Source organism: Nematostella vectensis, chromosome 4 (assembly GCF_932526225.1).
Source record: "Nematostella vectensis chromosome 4, jaNemVect1.1, whole genome shotgun sequence".
Lineage (NCBI taxonomy): Eukaryota > Metazoa > Cnidaria > Anthozoa > Actiniaria > Edwardsiidae > Nematostella > Nematostella vectensis.
The window spans coordinates 16,432,788-16,450,527 of NC_064037.1; the positions used below are offsets into that span (position 1 = coordinate 16,432,788).

The window sequence follows — 17,740 nt, forward strand, 5'->3', positions numbered from 1 at the left end:
TCGCGGGACACAAAAAGCTGTGTTTTTTCAAAGGAATACAAGCCTTATTCTTAATTGTAGATTGGTTATGGTATTTATCTATTTTTTTCGCGTCGAATGTTTTTATTGTGTATCGAATAAAATCACAAATTGCGTGGCTTTTCTAATGAGTTACGGGATTTGATACGGGATAGACACGGGATTATTTCTTATTTTCTGACTCTGATAGACGATCGGGATCGCGATATGAGGGTTCACGGGAATTATGTTGATGTTTTGTGTGATGTGCGTAGAAGCATATGGTTGACTTTCGTCTTATGTGGTGGCTCTTAAAAGAGCCGTTTTTGTTTTTGCTCCATAGAACCCTGGCTCATTGACTCTAGCGCAGGTGCGTAGAAGGTCATGGCTTTAAAGATTATGGCCTGGTGGTTTCTGTAGCGCTTTAGTTGGATGCGCTGCAGTTTGCGGTCTGCCACCAGGCGCATCTACACATGAACCAGTTTCGACTCCTGGTAGAGGAGCTGAACAAGCTGGTCGAGGGGCAGGTGCTGGCGGTTGTTTGCACGGCGGTTGAGCGCGTTGTGCCAACCCTCTACATCATTGTTAGTCCTGATGGCTTCGCCGTACACGCTCCAGGCCTCGGGGGGGGGGGGGGGGGGGGGGGGGGGAGGAGAAGTGGGAGAAGGTGCTACGCATCCAATTCCCGGCAACATAACCAATCACAGGCCCGTACCCAGGAATTTTCTTGGGGGGGGGGACAGAAAAAGCGGACCTAATTTTTCGAGGTGATGGAGGGGGAGGTAGGGAGGGAGTTTACTGATAAAAATCTAACCACCTCCGAAAGAACAAAAAGGGATTTTTTTATACCTTTGAAGTATCTCGGGACGGGACGTTTATTGTCGAATTTGGTTTATACCAATGTGATCTAGCTTATGATTTTGAGTTTTTTTAAAAAAAATAGCACGTCTATTGAGAGCCAAAAGTGCACTTCCGGCCGTTGTGTGTGTGGGGGGGGGGGGAGGGGGCGTTCGCACCCCCTGCACCCCCCTGGGTACGGGCCTGAATCAGGTCGGACAGGGGGCCTTCGGTCGCTTCTGGTAGGAGGCGCTGAAAAGCTGCTGTTATCCGCTGAAGCGGCTGGAAGGGAAGTGCCAACGGCTGGTGGATAAATAAGTGTGTACCCTCTTACCAACCCGAGCTCCTGGACCTAAAAATACACAAAATGTAGAAAATATTTAGGAATTGCACTCAATTATAAATAAAGGATACCTGACATTAAGTCACACGAATTATCTCTTGATTATTTATCAAATGATTTGTCGAATTGCCTTTCGCCAGACAGCTTGCGTCCAGCGGCTGAATTCTAACGTTGCCGCCGACCAGATTGCGCGCTCTGTCACGACTTTCTCAATGCAGGCGTGCGGAATTAGATGGAGGATGCTATTAAAAACCTTCAATTTCACAAACCAGACAATTCGATGATTAGTGTACTGTTAATTGATACGGCTACCCCTCCTCGACAGTCGGTTGTTTCAATTTATTTATACATGGTATTTATATTACCTTTCTATAGTCCTTCTTTTTGCTTCCAGACATCACCACAAACACAAGGGGGACTTGCTTTACGCATTCACCCCTTTACAAAGGCGTTGATGGTGAGTAGCTGCTCAAACGGCTCCCTCACCAGCTTGAATGTGCCGTCCACGTACCAGGTCTTGGTCTCGGCTAGCGTATCAAGCTGTTCTTTGCTCGCGAAGATAAGATGTCGTCCCCGTCCGGCCTTGACGTCTCCCACGAAGAAGGACGGATCTTATGGCCGCATACTCTGCCGCAGGCGTTTAGCGTTGCGCGCAAGATATTCTGGGCTGGCCAGGGCTCATCCGTCAGTTTTCGTCAGTTTAGGACCTGAAAAATGACGTCGTCAAGTGCTCGTTGTTTAACTGCAACGACGATCTCGGCTGCCTTTAACGCCCCCTCTACTGGGTGGTGGTTTTGGAACTGGCCGCCGAGTTCGAATTCCTCTCCGAACTGCTTGACCGTTGTTTTGCAGTAATTTGTCTTGGTGCACTAGTCGTCGTCTGACTGTGGCGCCCGACGTTATATAAAAAGCCACGCGAGTCAATCAGCTTCTTGTGCCGCTGTCTCGAAGCCTCCTCGACAATGGTGCACGTCACCTGCTCAGGGCCAACGTCCCAGGTACACTCAGGATCATTCAGCAAACATGCCTAGTAGAAACTCTCACAGCAAAAAAAAAGTTTGAGAACGATGAAGAATAAGAACCTGTCCCTTACAAACCTACAAACAAGAAATATGATCTGACAATAAATGGGATTTACAACGATGCTCCATCAACAGTTTTTTTATGCGAAAATAACAACTTCGCCGCCCAAAACTAACTGCAATCTCAATCGGCATTATGAAGCTTTACAAAGAGTTCAAAGCCAATGTTTATATCGTCAAAACGTTACTATTTAAGAGCATAAATATGTAAAAAACAGCATTTTGTGTCGTGCAGAACGAAAAAAACAACCTTCTAAAAAATCTAACTAAGTTAGATTAAATTTCTATCTAAGATCTTTTGCAGTGATGTGAATAAGAGATCAAATTTTCTGATGAAACATTTTTCGTAAAAACTAGAAGGTAAATTTACTTCCGCCGTATATTCAACCGGAAGTAAAATTGCAATCGCCAGAATGTCAACTTTTATGCCGAAACGGACAAAAAGACCTCGATATTCGTAATCTACGCCGGAAAGTCTGTTGAATATCGACAAAATAGTTTGTTTGATACTAGGGGTTTACAGGACCTTTAAATTACGGTGTTCCGAGGGGGTGTTCAATAGATAGGAGGCGTTTATTTGAGATGGGCGTTCTTTACAAGCTATAAATATAACAAACCCAGGTGCATTGGGGTTTTAGTCAGTTAGGATCACGTTAACACATTGACCCCTCAACCAGCCTGTACCGGCCTTGAGAAGTACCCACAACCCCAAAAATTCGTAAATGCAAAATAAACACAACAAGATAAAGATACTCATGCACCAGTCTAAGGGATAAATGGTCTTGAAGATATGCATCCAACCAAGGTGTTGGCAACTCCTCTTAAGCCAAATAATAGCACAGGTTCTTTGACAAATTTCAAATTGAACAAGGAAAGCAGAATCACCCCTCTCAACAAAACACCAGTCAACATTTCTCTCCCCAAAAATACAAGCAACCGTCAACGTGCTCGCATTAGCACAATGACAAGGGATAAAAAATGGGACCGCAAAGCACTGTTGGATAGCTAGGATACCGCTGACTAGGTGCAGCGGTGTATGACTTTGACAGGCTGTATAAAACTCAAAATAGGGGGGGAGGTACCTGTTTTTAGTCTATTTTTTTTGGTAAATTCAGTTAAAAAATAGCCAGGAGTTAATGGGTTAAATTAAAGGCAGAGTAGCAAGCATTTCTTGACATTAATCAAGTCTCACCCAGCAGAAGCCAAGCTCAGATTAATTAAATATGATTTATATTCCCAAAATTCCTATGTTGTTTGTTTTCAAGCTGGGAGGGAGTGGGTAAGGGGGAGTGCGTTTGTAAGAGAGGGGGGGCGTTCATTACAAACTTGTAAGTTTAGGGGGGTGTTCATTAGATAGGAGGCATTCTTTAGACATGGGGCATTTATTAAATCATTTACTAACAGTAACTCATTTTAAAGAATCTAACACAACTGTGCAAAAAAAAAATTCAATATTTAATTCAACAATATAGTAAAACTACTTTAATTCATATTTACACTTAAATGACTAATTGTAAAAATTTTTGGAATTCAAAATAAAAATATTTTTCTGTTCAAAACTACTCCCATCTTAACAGGAATTTATTTGTTGTTGTTACAATTGCCCTATTTGTTGTGCATCTCCCCACAGTAGTATAAAAGCACCCATTTTGGACAATAATTATATCCTTACATTGAACAGTTTGAAGCGTTCATGGGTAAATTTTCCTAATTAGAAATGGCTCATTTCAGATAACTATAGGAAGAGGTCTTCATGAAATGTGGGTGTAGCAATGACTTCTGTCTTGATATATATATATATATATATATATATATTCAGCTAACAGCCAGGGGGGGCCATGGTGAAAATGCAGGGAATGGTGACGAGGAAGATGAACTGCACTGTTGAATATTAAAGAAAGTCATAATGTTATTAGTGAGATAGGCAGAAAGGAAGAAATACAGCTTAATGAATGAACTGACAGATAGAAGAGCAGATAGGACAGACAGACTAATAGAAGATAAACTATTCACCATTCCTCCTGATCCATTAGGAGAATCTGGAGACTCTGGATTTGCAAGCTGCATAAAAAAATATAATAGTATTTAATAAGCATTAAAGCATATGAAAGCATATGAAATCCTGGAATTCCAATCTTTACCCTAAACTTTTTCCTCAGTGCCCTCGTCATCATTGGTGTTAGACCTGTGCCACAATCTTCCTTCGGTCTTGTGCAGATAGGGGTTCCCCCAGGGCTTCGTCTTTGGTCCACTCTCCTTAAATTTCTTCTCAATACAAGAATATTACTCTCTGGTGATCTAGAAAGTGATAAGATGTATCTCTACATAAACCATTATTTGTTGTGAAACAGGAAGTGAATAATAGGAAAGTCCTTTCATGAGAAAAAAGACCTGAGTCACTTTCAAGTATTCAGTAGAAAAATCCATACCAAGTCACAAAAACTAAACCAAATCATATACATAAAATAATCTTTGTCCACAGACAACAGTTTGACTATCTATGTATAAAACTTAAGTCATGCTTTATGAGGTTCCCCAAGAATCTTTTCATAACAGTATATACATTTCCGGCACTTACTTGAATTTATAGCCTGTTGCTGAGCATCCAGATCCTCTTTTCTTCAGCTTTACTTTTTGAAGATCATTGAGAGTAATAAGGGGTCGTAACGATGGACTCTTTGTCTTCCGAGTTTTAGAAATACTTCTTAGCAATTTCTTTGATTGTTCTGGCAAAGAGCTTGAGTTGTCAGATTCACTGTCCTGGCAACTCTGTCTGTTTACTTTCTTCAATTTAACATTCTTAATTGCATCTAGTGATACCATAGGGGCAGCTTGGTCAACTGGTTGGGATTTGGGTTTTGTAGTCATGGACATTTTCTGTAAAGAAGATACTGATGTAAATTGCTGGAAAAAACACACTGTTCATATGGAAGACTCTTAGTGAGATATGTGGTATATTTTACCTGTAATAAAATGTTTCCCCCAGAAGGTGGTGGCGGTGGTAGGGGTGGGGGTGGTGGAGGCGGTGGTGGTGGTAGCGTTGGTGGTATTGGCACAGTTGGCCCAACCATTAGAAGCTGATGGTTACATGGTTGACATGTCATCTAAAAGAAAAAAAAACATATTTTTCTGTTAATACTTGTTGTAGATTATTTTAGAAATTTACTGGTGTTTTATACAGTAACATTTTATTCTACCATTAATATACCTTAGTTTGGCAGGTCTCTGACTTGAGCCGTTTCACTTCTCGCTCCAACTCGTCCAAACGACCTGCTACCTCATCAAGTTTGCGCTTGTAAGATGCCCCAGGAAACAGCAGATCTCCACCTTTTTTAAGGCTCTAACAGAAAATATGAAAAGAGTATAAGACCTCTTAGGGTAGAGTTCAGGGCCAATAACAGAATCCTGTAGGGTAAAAATATCAGAGCTGACTATAAAGGAAAGCATTTTATCCAGCGGATATTGAAAGTTCAATATAGTTGGCCCCTAATTTCAAATCTTGTGAGAGAGCTAGCGGTGTTATGTTGCGCCCTTGCTTGTCATCTATCGTCTGAGCATTAATTATTCACAAGGACGTTAGCGTCACTACCATATCACAACTACAGGAGAAACACACAGCATCAAAGTGAAAATCACAAACCTTTCCAAATCCGTTGAGGCCATTACAAACCCCGCCTTTGACTTGCTCTAGCAAGCATCCTACACTGGTACATGTAAACCGAACGCTATTCATCACTCTGTTTACAACAGGGATGCTCTCCCAAATAGTCTCTCTCGTTGCTTCAGAACTGCATTCTCCAGTTAAATTGTCCGTTTGTCTGCTAGGTTCAATATCTGAAACATCGGCATTATCGTTCATACTGTTATCGTGATCGTATGTTACAGTGGTTTGGTAAAGTCGTTCATTCATACACGACGAGTCTTGCTCACAATCTGAAATGAGTTGATAAAAAGATGTCGACTTCCAACGACGGCCGGGGATAACGCTTCTTTTCCTTTTTTTATGGGCTGGTTTGTGCAGTAGCCAGTTCTTTTTGGCCTCAACTTGCCTAAATGTCTTTTTCTGGACCATTTCTAGGCGAATTTCGTAGATTTGAAAGAGAAGATCTGTTTGGATCCCTCTCGACCATGGAAAATGCCGAGTTCGAATATTTGTGCTCATTTGCAGGCAGCCAATCACGGTTGAGATATGGAGTGTCACGACAACTTGACTTAGCCCTCCCCAGAGGAGTGAGAAGCAACGTTCTTTTTCGCCTGTGAGGAGCTAAGAATTCACTTAATTTTTCGTTAAGTCAACGTCATGAAAATCATAATTAAATTTTGGCTGATTTGCTCAATTTCGAATTTTGCATTTTGGTGAGAAAACATCATTGTGTCAGTATGCGATTTTCTAATCAGTGCAGGGAGGGAAGGAATTTTGGTTAGCGCACGCGGTCTGTGTCACGTGACATGTAACGCAAGTCTCTCCTTCGCTTTATTTTCTCTAGTAGCTGCAACGTGTTTCCTGGTAAAATTGCCAAAACTTTTCTTTACTAAAATGGCAGCAACTGTAAGAAAAATAGTGAGTACACTAAAGTCTCCTGGAGCTATCGGTGCTTATAGGTGAGCCGTTGCCGTCTTCATTAGATGTTTTTGTTAGTGTTGTGATTGATTTTTCTACCAACCAAACCGTGTTTGGATTTTCTCCATATTCTCTTTAATTACTGGACGTCACTTAGCGAGTTTTTCCTTGTATCTTGAAGCTTCTTCCATCTTAATTAATGTAAATTTTGAATTATTTGTTTGTCTTGTGACGTGTGCTACGTTTCCAAGAGCGATCAAACGTTCCTTTTTCCTGATTTAACGTTTTGTAAGTTAGTTACTAAAGTACATTTATCTTGTACCACTCAATGATATCCACTCATCGTTGCGATCAATCATTTTTGTGATATGGCATACACCAAAGCTCGAAATTGGTTTCCTGCTTTAGGATTTCCATGAACTTACTAGCCTGCCAGCCGGCTCTCCGCAATCCCTCCCCATAAGCCTACCAGGGATAGATCTAGACCTAAGGTTGACTGATTTCAAATGGTCACGGACCAATCAAGGGAGGGGAGTGTATAGGGGCATACCCCACCGGAAATTTTTGAAATTACGTGTTTGAAACATGCAATCAGAACTTTTGGGGATGCATTCGGCATTTTAGGGATGTATATAGTCAGATAATAAATTTAAGTTAAAGTTTTACCGGTGCTGTATTAAACTTATGGTCATTTAGAACTTACTGACTTCATTTATTAATTAGTCAGATAATAATTACACAGGGTAAACAAGAATGCCATTAATATACTTAGAATACACTGCCCAGGGGTGATGCCAAAAGCAATATGTATTTCACTCACAAAGGCGACCACTTTCCATTGTCATAGAGAATTGGAAAGAGCTATCATTCGGTCGCCACACTTTCACCATTAATTCCAACTTCTCGGGATCTGAATTCGATCAAATTCTACACCATAATCAAAAGGATAGCAGTCCTCCTTTCGGCAGGAAGGCTCTCCACGAGGAATGTCTGCATTTTGTGAAGCCATGCTTCGATTTTCATGATTTCTGTTCGAGAGATGTGTAAAAGAGATTGCACACTACAGCAAACACTGTGGAAGCACGGGTGGCCTATTGTGTTAGCGCGTCGGCCTCTCACCGCTGTGGCCCAGGTTCGAATCCTGGCTCAAACTGGGGATTTTTCCGGGTACTGCCTTGAATCGAATTTGTCACAAGTGAGTTGAAGTTATTCTCCCGTGTTTCCAGTCTTCTCAGATAAGGACACTAAACCGGAGGTCCCGTCTCTTCAAGCTGCACTACACTAACCTGAACCGAAGGGACATAAAAGAACCACTGGGGACGCAATAAACCCTCTGGCAGTGACCACCCCCAGTGACAGTGCTTACTAACTGAGGGCCATATGTTAGAAAACTGTATATTCGGTTAAATATGCTACCCTCGATAAACAAAGATTACATAAACAAAGATTACAAACAGAGAGGCCTTCTATCTCAGGGGAAGTATCGGGATTTTATTGTCAACTGATTCCAAACTGATTTTCGCATTATAGCAACCAATCAAAACCGAGCTTGAGTGATTAAGCATGGTTCGTAACCAATCGGTGAAGAGCTTGATTGATTCCAGAAGAAGCGCATAATTTTTTTTAATTGGACGTTCTAAAATTCAATTCTACAAAAAAAAACATTTTTCTGGGATTTTGAGTGATTTACTGGAATCATTTGAATCAGTCTGGATCCACCCATGCCTACCCTCTGGTATAAATCTTGAGTAAATATTGAGTATAGCAACAATTTTACTGTTTCAGTTTATCACACATGAAGTTTTTTTCTCAGTCAATTCAAAATCTGGTATTTTCCATCAAAATAAAATACCCCCCAACTCCTTAAAAATTAAATAAGCTCACTGGGTGCTTATTTGAATGACATTATGGTAACTGAATGTGATTATTTGCAGTCAAGCAGTGATAACAGACAAAACAATGTACATTTCTGGACAAATTGGGCTGAATCCAGAGGTAAGTTGTAAAATCTGAAAAAAAAAATCAAGGAAGGGGCAAGATACAAGGCCAAACTATGTTCACTAACAAGAAAAGAGATATGGGAGCACTGTAGTTTTACTCATTGGGTTCCTTTGTTTGATACTCTTTTTCTGGAATCATAGACTATGGAGTTTGCCGGTGAAGATGTGGTCACGCAAGCTAAACAGGTATGCCCTGAATTATTTTATAAGGGTTTTTATTGATACTCTCCTTCTGATAATTCACCACTAAATCTTGTTTTAAAGGCACTGACCAATATGGGACACATCCTAGAAGCTGGAGGTTCTGCATTCAACAAAGGTAACCTATTTTTACCTTTTCAGGAATATTTTTTAGAGATATAGGTCAGAGATTGTTACCAGAGGGTTGTCTATGCCTTATATTTTGTAGAACAAAAGAATCAAGCAAGTTATTGGTTTTAGCATCAGTTATGGTCGACAGCAGTTCGTTTTTTGTCGTTTTTTGACTCAGCAGACTGAGTAGATTTAGGCTTTCAAAGGAATGGGAGGAATGTGAAGGGAATGGGAACAAGATTTTAAAAAAGGGGGAATCATTTATCCGGTTTGAATTCCAGTTCATTTATCTTTTATATTTTAAATGTATCCTGATAAGAAATATGACCATCCCCACCATTACTTCTTCTATTATTTCAGTTGTCAAGGCAACCGTTCTTTTGGCTGATATCAATGATTTTGCTGCAGTTAACGAGGTCTACAAGTCATGTAAGTATAAAGAAAGCGAAATGGTTCATTCAACTCTTGCCTCACAGACGTGTACACCCCTATTACCGACAACTTGTTATTATGCACGTCTTACAACCCCCAAAGATATTGAAATACAAAGATTAATGAAGATTAAGTATCTCCCATTTTTACCAACTCTTGCTATTACAAAAACTAAATTACAGTCCCAAAAGTGTAAGTTTGGATAACTTTTCTCTTCCTGGAAATTCTCTACAAGCTAAGGATATGGACAAGTTTTATTGGTTACAGAAGCAGAAATGTAGCCTTCAAGTTCGATCATAACATTGTTCATGTTCATGATCAAATCCACAGATTTCACTGAGAAGCAGCCAGCTAGAGCAGCATACCAAGCCGCAAATCTCCCAAAGGTGAAGGAAGGACACTTTTTAATGGAGTGACAACACTTTTTAAAGAGCATGGTCTCTGGCAAATTTTAAGAATATTCTTCCAAGGAATCATGAGCTAAAATAACAATGATTTTCTTATTGCTAACTTTTATTTAAGTATCCCCGTACGATTAAAAACTTTATTTAAGAGGGCTGACAAACAAATAAAAAAAGGAACATAAATAATGCTTTGTTGGTAACTTTCCCAATTGACAGCATTACCTGGTAGCATGTGAGGTTACCTTGGGTAACAGACAGGTGCTAAAATCAAACCCTTTATAAACACCTTACTGGTACACTTTGTGTTTTCAGGGTGCAAGAGTAGAAATTGAAGCCATAGCCATTGTGGGGGAGGTAAAGGATGAATAGTGCATCAGATGTCCATCTTGTTGTAATAAGAGTTGCTACAAGGCTTTAGTATGGTGTATTTTAAGAATTAAAACTCATGCACTGATCATTGTGTATTTTGTAGTTTAAGAACATAAGAACCACCGAAAATCAAACATGGTTATACTACGATTTGCAGGATTAAATTAAAGGGTACTGTCTAAGACGCTTTGGGGGAAAACCTGAAAAGTCGACCGAGTATCACTCAATTCCCTGTTGTAAGGGTGATTGTCTTTTTCAGGTGATTGATGAACCTTCAGATTGGCAGAAGAGTAGGCTGTAGGTTATAGTGAATGGTCAGTTGCCATATGGGAAATGTATAGTATTAGCTTGCAGTTGGCAAGTTTATAATTTCTATTCTGCTAAACTACTACTTTCTGTCTTTTACCATTACAACTAATAGAATTTGGTGTTTTTTGATTGGTTAGCATGATTGGGAACCATTTCAGGGCTAGCCAATCAAAATGCTTTGAGGATTTTGAATGACTGAAGATAGAAGATTTAAGCGATTTAGCTTGTGGAAATAATCAGTGAAAGTTGAAACAAATATAGAAAACTGCAGTAAATTCTTTCTATAAGATACCAAATAACTGACTACAGCTTTTGCAGTTGGGTTTTGGTTTAAGGGATATGTAGGTTTTTTTGGTATGTTTTTTATTATTTTACACTGTAAGAAATATAGCTCTTCCCACTTGAAGTTTTACTATTCACTAACAAAAGCATACTGTATCATTGTACCCATGCTACAGAGAATCATGGTTCAAGCATACAGTCTTATATTACCTTTGTGAGGCAGTAGCTACACCCCCCCCCCCCCTGCCCGCTCACACACTGACTATATGACCCTGCATACCAAAAGCAAGGGAGTATGGCCCTTTCATGAACCCCTAATTGTACATCATAATTAACAGGCCCATACCCAGGATTTTTCTTGGGGGGGGGGGGGGGGGGGCAAATCTGAAAAAGTGGACCTAATTTTTCTGACCACTGACCATCCCAAAAGAACAAAAAGTGATGTTTTTGCCTTTCCACAGGACTTTTATTGTCAGAGTTGGCTGCACTTATGGATTAGTGAGATACCAGAGTGATCTAGCTTATGCTTTATAGTTTTGTCTACAAATAGCACGTCTATTAAGAACAGAAAGTGGACTTTCGGCCGTTGTGGGGGGGGGGGGGGGTTTGCATTCACACCCCCCTGGGTACATGCCTGATTAAGCATGTGAAAGTTTGTGTTCCATCACTTTTATTGATGTGATAATAAGCTATGTACATTACAAAAATTAGTAGACTTTATTTACAGCAAAATCGATTTTCTATCTTTCTACTGGATCACTTGAAAGCTATAATTTCCCACTTGATTGTTGTTTATGATACATGATTTACTGTGTCCATAAGGAAACATGTAAGTATATAAGCCCACTTAAAACTTTCACATAGTAATTCCTGTTGTTTTCATCCTAAATCCTTTTTAATCCAGAAATGAATTCCTCATAAATCATTTTTATTTTCCATTTTAAAAATATAGAATCTCTTTCTAAAACTTTGAATTGAATATGTCACTAGAACTAACATATCCAGTATGTTTTTATAGCTGATGTGAAGTTTGCTTTCTTTATAGAAATATCTCAAACTAAATACAACTATTTTACTAACATTAAATAATACCCAATTTGAAACAGACAAGTATGGGTTTGCAATTAACATTTACCATGTTGCTATCTTTTACAGTTTGGTTTTTATTGAGGAGTTTAGTGCATGATAAACACTATTAAAGCCACATTGCAAATTGTCCTTCCAGATAAAACAGCAAAGAGAAGCTTTATTTGCTATGTATGGTCAGGCAATTAACTATTTTAGAGGTGGTAGAATTCCAACAAAAAGCTAATACAAATACAAGATTACAAATATATATATATATATATAGCAACCCAAAAAGATAAAAAACAACCATGACCAAAAAAAATATCTTACTCAACATTTCTGAAGACCTCCTTAAATATCTAATTGCTGACCCTATCTTATTTTGCATAAAAAATGGGTGCAGAGTTTCAATCAGGCTAAATAATATTTATCTATCTCATTTAATCGTCCAACAGTATGATATGTATGCAATTGATTCTACACCTATTCTATACCTGAATTTTTCATGTCATTTTGTGCAGCAATATAAAGGTGACATCATTTTACCATGATGATTTTCCATCTATCCTGCAGCATGTCTTTCTTTCCTATCCTAGCATGTAAAAGGGGGCAATGTTGATTACCTCCTATCTCTCTACCATAAACTAGATTGAGGTTGCCCAATGACATGTATCTTTGAGTGAGCCTTGAGCTCAAAGTAACTACACTTGGTAGTCATCTACTAACTGTCTTCTGAATTATCCTCTGTATTTGGTGTGTCCTCAGAAGGCTTTTCACTCTCATCATTTCCCTCCTTTGTGGTTTCCTCTTTTGTCACTTCAGCTGTTGCCTCAGGCTTATCACCACCCTCTGTTGCTGAAGACTCGGGTTTGTTCTCTGCCGCTCCCGTCTCCTCACTAGGGATTGCTGCACCCTCTGCGGCATCATCCTCTGGTTTTGCTTCAGAAGCATCTTCTGCGGACTTGTCTGTTTCATTCACCTCTGCACTAGCATCATTAGTCTCAGTTGCTGCTGATGTACTTTCTGTGGCTGCTGCTACTTCTTCGAATGCTGCAGCCTCATCCTTGGGGGCTTCCTCCTCCTGTTTAGGTGCAGCAGCCTCATCTCTAGAGGGTGCTTCCTCTGTGGGTGCAGAGGCATCCCCGGGGGAATCGGTAGTGGTTTCATCAGATGGTGAGGCAGCTTCCTCTTTTGCTGGCTCTTCCTTTGCAGGTTCTTCAGTTATTGTTTCCTGATGTGAAACTTTTGCCTCCTCACCTACAGGCTCTTCTCTTGGTTCAGGCTCAACCTGTTCACACCCTGCACCATCAGCTTTATCGTTCGGGGGTTGGCTTGTGGGAACTACAATAGATAATCAATTATTAGATACATATTAGAACAGAATTCGTGTGGATGGGCTAGGGTTGGACCAAGTGCCATAAAAATATGAAGAACATTAATGAAATCCATCCATGATAGAACAATGAACCCAGCTGGCCCCTATCTTAAAATCCTTGCCTTGCTTGCTGGCTTAGCTACAATATCACCAAACAAATTGTCTAACTGTGATGACAAATTTATATATAAGATTCTTAAGTTTGGTTTAGATATTTTTTTTTTATATTTGTAGTGGGGATCCAAAATTTCTTTCTTGTGAATTATTTTAGACATGGAATTATGGTATGATTTCAGCTGTTTCTGCACATTTTAAAATTATGTAAATTCTTTCTGACCAGACAGAGATTATGGCTGTAAATTAAGCTTTAAAATAAAAAAATATCATCAAATATAATAAATTTGTTATTGCTCTATAGTCTCAACTTTTATACTAAAAAAAGTTGAGCTATTTCTTTTTGCAAATACTGTCTTGATCTAACCCTTTGATAGACAATCTACGCTAATTCTAGGTGATTCCTTTCCAAATTTAGCTAAGAAATTCAATTTTTAAAAGTAATCTCATAGGTTTCCTATTCATCGTTAAATACTCATTTATCTCTGAAATCGTTTCTCAGACAGTAATTATTTTCTCTGGCTATTTCTGAACTCTTCTTTATCACCTGCTATTTTCCAAAGTAAATTTAGACCCTGATCCATTTGTCTTTGCAAATATCAAGTAAAATTATATGACATATAATCAAAACATGTGTCAAAATAAAATTAACATAGGATCACATAAGACATTTAATGAGAAAAAGGTCAAAGTTGCCCCCTCCCCCTTCAGGGACTAGTTGTTTTGTGACAATGTTCACGGATCAAAAGTTGACATCACAAGTGGAGTTTGTATTGTTTTAATTTTTTAAATCACACGAATGTGATTCATACCCCAAACATATAACTTTCTCATGGCCATTTTCAAATTTTTCATTTTAAGTGGCAATCGCACTAGTTTACTTCCGGTGTGCCGACCGACGAAAGAATCTATTAGAATCCATGCTATTAAACAGGCCATTTGCTCTAAATTATCAGTCACATCCTCGAAGGAGATTTCTCGGCACCACGAAAAAAAAAAAAATTGCATTTCATGACTGGGCTACCACAGGTATCCCAGTAATAAGAGGGGGAATGTGTAACCTTTACGAGTAGTCACATTGCAAGGGATAAATTCTAAAACGATGGATCCATTTGGGTACACACAACTTTCTCTAAACGTGAGCATCATTAGCTTTATACTATTTTTCTGTCGTTTTTGGTAGTTTTATCTATGGGGTGATCTATAACTTCCTTGAGTAAAAGCGTTGATTTGCATAATTGATAAAAAGCCAAATAGCTGAATGGAACATACAAGATCGTTCACGCCATTAGCCTTCGAGGGGAGGTAGCAAATGTTATTGATCCTTTCTTCGCAGTAAAACAGCATTACGAACCGGAACATTAACTTTCAAATTGCCAAGTATGAAGGATTAGATCTATTGTTAAAAAGTTAATAGGCGATTTGTAGTAATTACACATCGACTGAACAAATGGCCTTTGCCAATTAAGTGAAATTTCCAGTGCAAAAAAAAAAAGGATATACGCACTGGGTAAGAAAAACGGTTTAGTTCTTTAACAAATTTTAGAGACTTCAAACTAAATGGATTTTGACAGTTGATAGTAAATACTTATTCATATAGGTAGATGTCGCGTCGCATCGCGCAACGAGAAAGAAAATTTACTCCGGCTTGTGAGATAAAAATTAAAATACGCCGGAAAAAATAATAGAAATAGGAATAAAATCTGCACCTGTGTGAAGTGTCAAGTTATTCCTTTTTTTTTTAGTTATTCGTTAGCTTGTGAAATAAGTTCATATTTTGCACTATGCAAAATACACGCACACATCTATAGGCTTAACTTCAAATATTTGGGTAACTATAGCAATCATTTGAAGAGTTTGAGGTAAACTTGTCTTGGATTAAATGAAAACTTAGTGTTTTTTATTAGGGTTGATCGTTTCTGAGGTGGTACTCATGGCAACAGAATATCGTCCCGCAAACTACGACTTGTTTGTATTTTTGCCTCATCATTAGCGCCTGTTGAGTTGCTGGCGAGAAACTTCAAATCATTCTATTGTCTCTTTAATGTTGTTTGAAGACTGCCTGCAGTTTGTTGAAATAAAAAAGCGACAATGAAGGAAGACTCAGATAGAAGAAATGTCATTAGAAAAAAAAACTTTGCCTTAAAGAATAGAGAGTTAGGATATTGAATCAAAGGTGTATAAACTGTTTTCTTTTAGCCCACTACTACGCGAAACACGTTGCAAAGTGGGTCGGCGAAATAATTCATAAACCATTATCGTCTTTAAGTGCATACGCTATTATTCAGTTAAAACCACGCGTGTTATCAGGCACAGGGCGAATTTGCCGCTACAGACGTGAGGTAGCACAGATTTCTAATGATTTTTTGAGGTGCCTTATTGCTCATTCCCAAAAATCGTCTCGAATCCGTTAATGGATAAAGCGCAAAGAACAACGATTTAAAAATGCGACTAACACAGCCGTACGTGTCGGCTTAAATACAGTAAAACTTGAGATAATCTTAAAGATTGTGAAAGGCATGAAAAACAAACGCAACAAGAAATCGAAAACGCGCTCAGACGAATTTGCGCGCGCGGAAAGTAATAAAAGCGACAATGGATTATGAAGTATAAAATAAAGTTCTCGGAGGTGAAGTTAAAGCACGTATTAAGTTGCACTAAAAATACCCCGCTTAATCTCTGTAGAAAGGAGTTAGTATAGAAAGCAAGTGCGCGTATTTCAATAGTCATTCATTTATTCAAAAGCGTACCGTGTTTGGGCTGTTCATTTGGCGTGCTGGACGAAGCCAAGGGTTGAATCTCCTGCTCGTTCGACGCCGGTTTAGGGTTGGCGGATTGTGTGGTTGTGTTGTTGTTTGGAGCCACTGTAGGCGCCACTATTGAAGACGTCTGAACCGTTGGTTGTGTAGCCGTGGTTTTCGCTTGGTTACTTGCACTACAACCCATGGCGACTTTTAGATAAAACACGTTACAATTCTGTCAATCGGATGTTTTCTCGCTCACTTGCTGTGCCGTTTCGTTAGAGCCTTCCTTACTGTGTTGTGTTATGTTGCTGCCTTGATCTTGGGGTCGTGTGACACACTATATATGACAAGCGGCGTTTCCTGCTTTTGACACACGTAACAACCACCTCGTTTCTGTTTGTAGCTGTTTATCCGCGTTGCTAAGCGACGCTGTCGCTTTAAACCGGACGATATTTGTCTTGGGATTGAAAGTGTCGTTTAAGTGTCACCTTCAAAACGGATAAAGTCCCGTCTTATGGTTCTATAGCTGGGAATCGCTTTACCTGCGACCTGTAATCGTGCGTAAGCATACAAACGGACGATATCATACAGGAACAGTCACCTGCAAAAGAGATCATGCATTCCCTTTTCGCGGCACCAATTAGGCTTTCCTAAACATATATGAACGGGAATTGTAATAACGTAGATAAATACGTTGCTGTCAAATTTAATTAGCGGTTCGGTCTAAGTTGTGTTTGCACTGGCCATTTTACCTACCGTGGGGTCCAATGCCTGCGTGCCCGCCTTACCCACCCCCCGTTAGTTTAAAAAGTATATAGTCGGCACCTCGCTCCCCTTTCTCTTCTCCCTTTCTTTTCTCCCTTTTCCTTGCTGAAAAAATAGAGCTTCAGGTTTCCAGGGTACATTTCACCTAGTGTTCGTAGCCACGAAGGTATGAGGAGTATTGGGAATGGCTCTCTTTTCCCTCCCCCCGTCCATACTGCCCCTTCGCCTACTCTCTCTCTCTCCCCACCTCCTCCTTTTCACTTTCATCCCTTTTATATTCACGCTTCATTGGGTCTATAAAAGAGAGAACCGGACTCCAATGTCGAATACTCGTTAACTTTATCTGTAAAGGGAAACAGTTCATTGTCGGGTAATCCGAGTTATCGGAGGAAAAACGAAAAGAACTTATTCTTGGGATGTCAAAGTCAGTTCGAGTTAGAGGGGAGGTCGAGTTTCCCGTGTTCGAGTTAGAGGGGAGGTCGAGTTACCCGTGTTCGAGTTAGATGGAAGTTCGAGTTACCCGAGCTCGAGTTAGAGGGGAGGTCGAGTAACCCGAGCTTGGGTTAGAGAGAAATCGAGTTACCCGTGTTAGAATAAGAGGGGAGGTCGAGTTACCCGAGCTCGAGTCAGAGGGGAGGTCGAGTTACCCGTGTTAGAATTAGAGGGGAGGTCAATTTACCCGAGCTCGAATTAGAGGGGAGAAGGAGTTACCTGAGCTCGGGTTAAAGGGGAGGTCGAGTTACCCG

The 17,740-nt window shown here is 39.7% G+C and overlaps 3 protein-coding genes and 1 pseudogene across 3 annotated transcripts; 1 reads left to right on the forward strand and 3 right to left on the reverse strand.

The window, feature by feature from the left end:
- Window positions 1-308: 308 nt before the first annotated feature.
- On the reverse strand, window positions 309-2,394 carry LOC116619117 (annotated as a pseudogene).
- Window positions 2,395-3,625: 1,231 nt separating this feature from the next.
- LOC5513944 (proline-rich protein 11) lies at window positions 3,626-6,431 on the reverse strand. Its single transcript, XM_001634103.3, has 7 exons — window positions 5,900-6,431; window positions 5,468-5,599; window positions 5,223-5,363; window positions 4,838-5,136; window positions 4,401-4,557; window positions 4,273-4,320; window positions 3,626-4,140 (listed from the first exon to the last, which is right to left on the reverse strand). The coding sequence occupies exons 1-7, from the start codon at window positions 6,419-6,421 to the stop codon at window positions 4,075-4,077; spliced, it is 1,365 nt and encodes a 454-aa protein (XP_001634153.3). The 5' UTR covers window positions 6,422-6,431; the 3' UTR covers window positions 3,626-4,074.
- A 268-nt stretch (window positions 6,432-6,699) lies between these two features.
- On the forward strand, window positions 6,700-11,052 carry LOC5513932 (2-iminobutanoate/2-iminopropanoate deaminase). Its single transcript, XM_032383540.2, has 8 exons — window positions 6,700-6,861; window positions 8,755-8,815; window positions 8,962-9,006; window positions 9,085-9,139; window positions 9,493-9,561; window positions 9,895-9,950; window positions 10,281-10,322; window positions 10,597-11,052. Exons 1-8 carry the CDS (start codon window positions 6,797-6,799, stop codon window positions 10,636-10,638), a joined length of 435 nt encoding a protein of 144 aa, XP_032239431.2. The 5' UTR covers window positions 6,700-6,796; the 3' UTR covers window positions 10,639-11,052.
- A 529-nt stretch (window positions 11,053-11,581) lies between these two features.
- Window positions 11,582-16,736, reverse strand: LOC5513931 (cytochrome c1). The gene is made up of 2 exons (XM_048726500.1): window positions 16,236-16,736; window positions 11,582-13,337 (listed from the first exon to the last, which is right to left on the reverse strand). Exons 1-2 carry the CDS (start codon window positions 16,429-16,431, stop codon window positions 12,718-12,720), a joined length of 816 nt encoding a protein of 271 aa, XP_048582457.1. The 5' UTR covers window positions 16,432-16,736; the 3' UTR covers window positions 11,582-12,717.
- Between the last annotated feature and the right edge of the window lie 1,004 nt (window positions 16,737-17,740).

Coding starts and splice junctions, on each gene's coding strand:
- LOC5513931 (XM_048726500.1), bottom strand. CDS start 16,431: ATGGGTTGTAGTGCAAGTAACCAAGCGAAAACCACGGCTACACAACCA. Junction 13,338..16,235: donor AAATGAACAGCCCAAACACG/GTACGCTTTTGA, acceptor TATCTATTGTAG/TTCCCACAAGCCAACCCCCG.
- LOC5513932 (XM_032383540.2), top strand. CDS start 6,797: ATGGCAGCAACTGTAAGAAAAATAGTGAGTACACTAAAGTCTCCTGGA. Junction 9,140..9,492: donor AGGTTCTGCATTCAACAAAG/GTAACCTATTTT, acceptor CTATTATTTCAG/TTGTCAAGGCAACCGTTCTT. Junction 9,951..10,280: donor AAGCCGCAAATCTCCCAAAG/GTGAAGGAAGGA, acceptor TTGTGTTTTCAG/GGTGCAAGAGTAGAAATTGA.
- LOC5513944 (XM_001634103.3), bottom strand. CDS start 6,421: ATGAGCACAAATATTCGAACTCGGCATTTTCCATGGTCGAGAGGGATC. Junction 4,558..4,837: donor GCAACAGGCTATAAATTCAA/GTAAGTGCCGGA, acceptor ATCACTTTCTAG/ATCACCAGAGAGTAATATTC. Junction 4,141..4,272: donor CTAATGGATCAGGAGGAATG/GTGAATAGTTTA, acceptor AATATTCAACAG/TGCAGTTCATCTTCCTCGTC.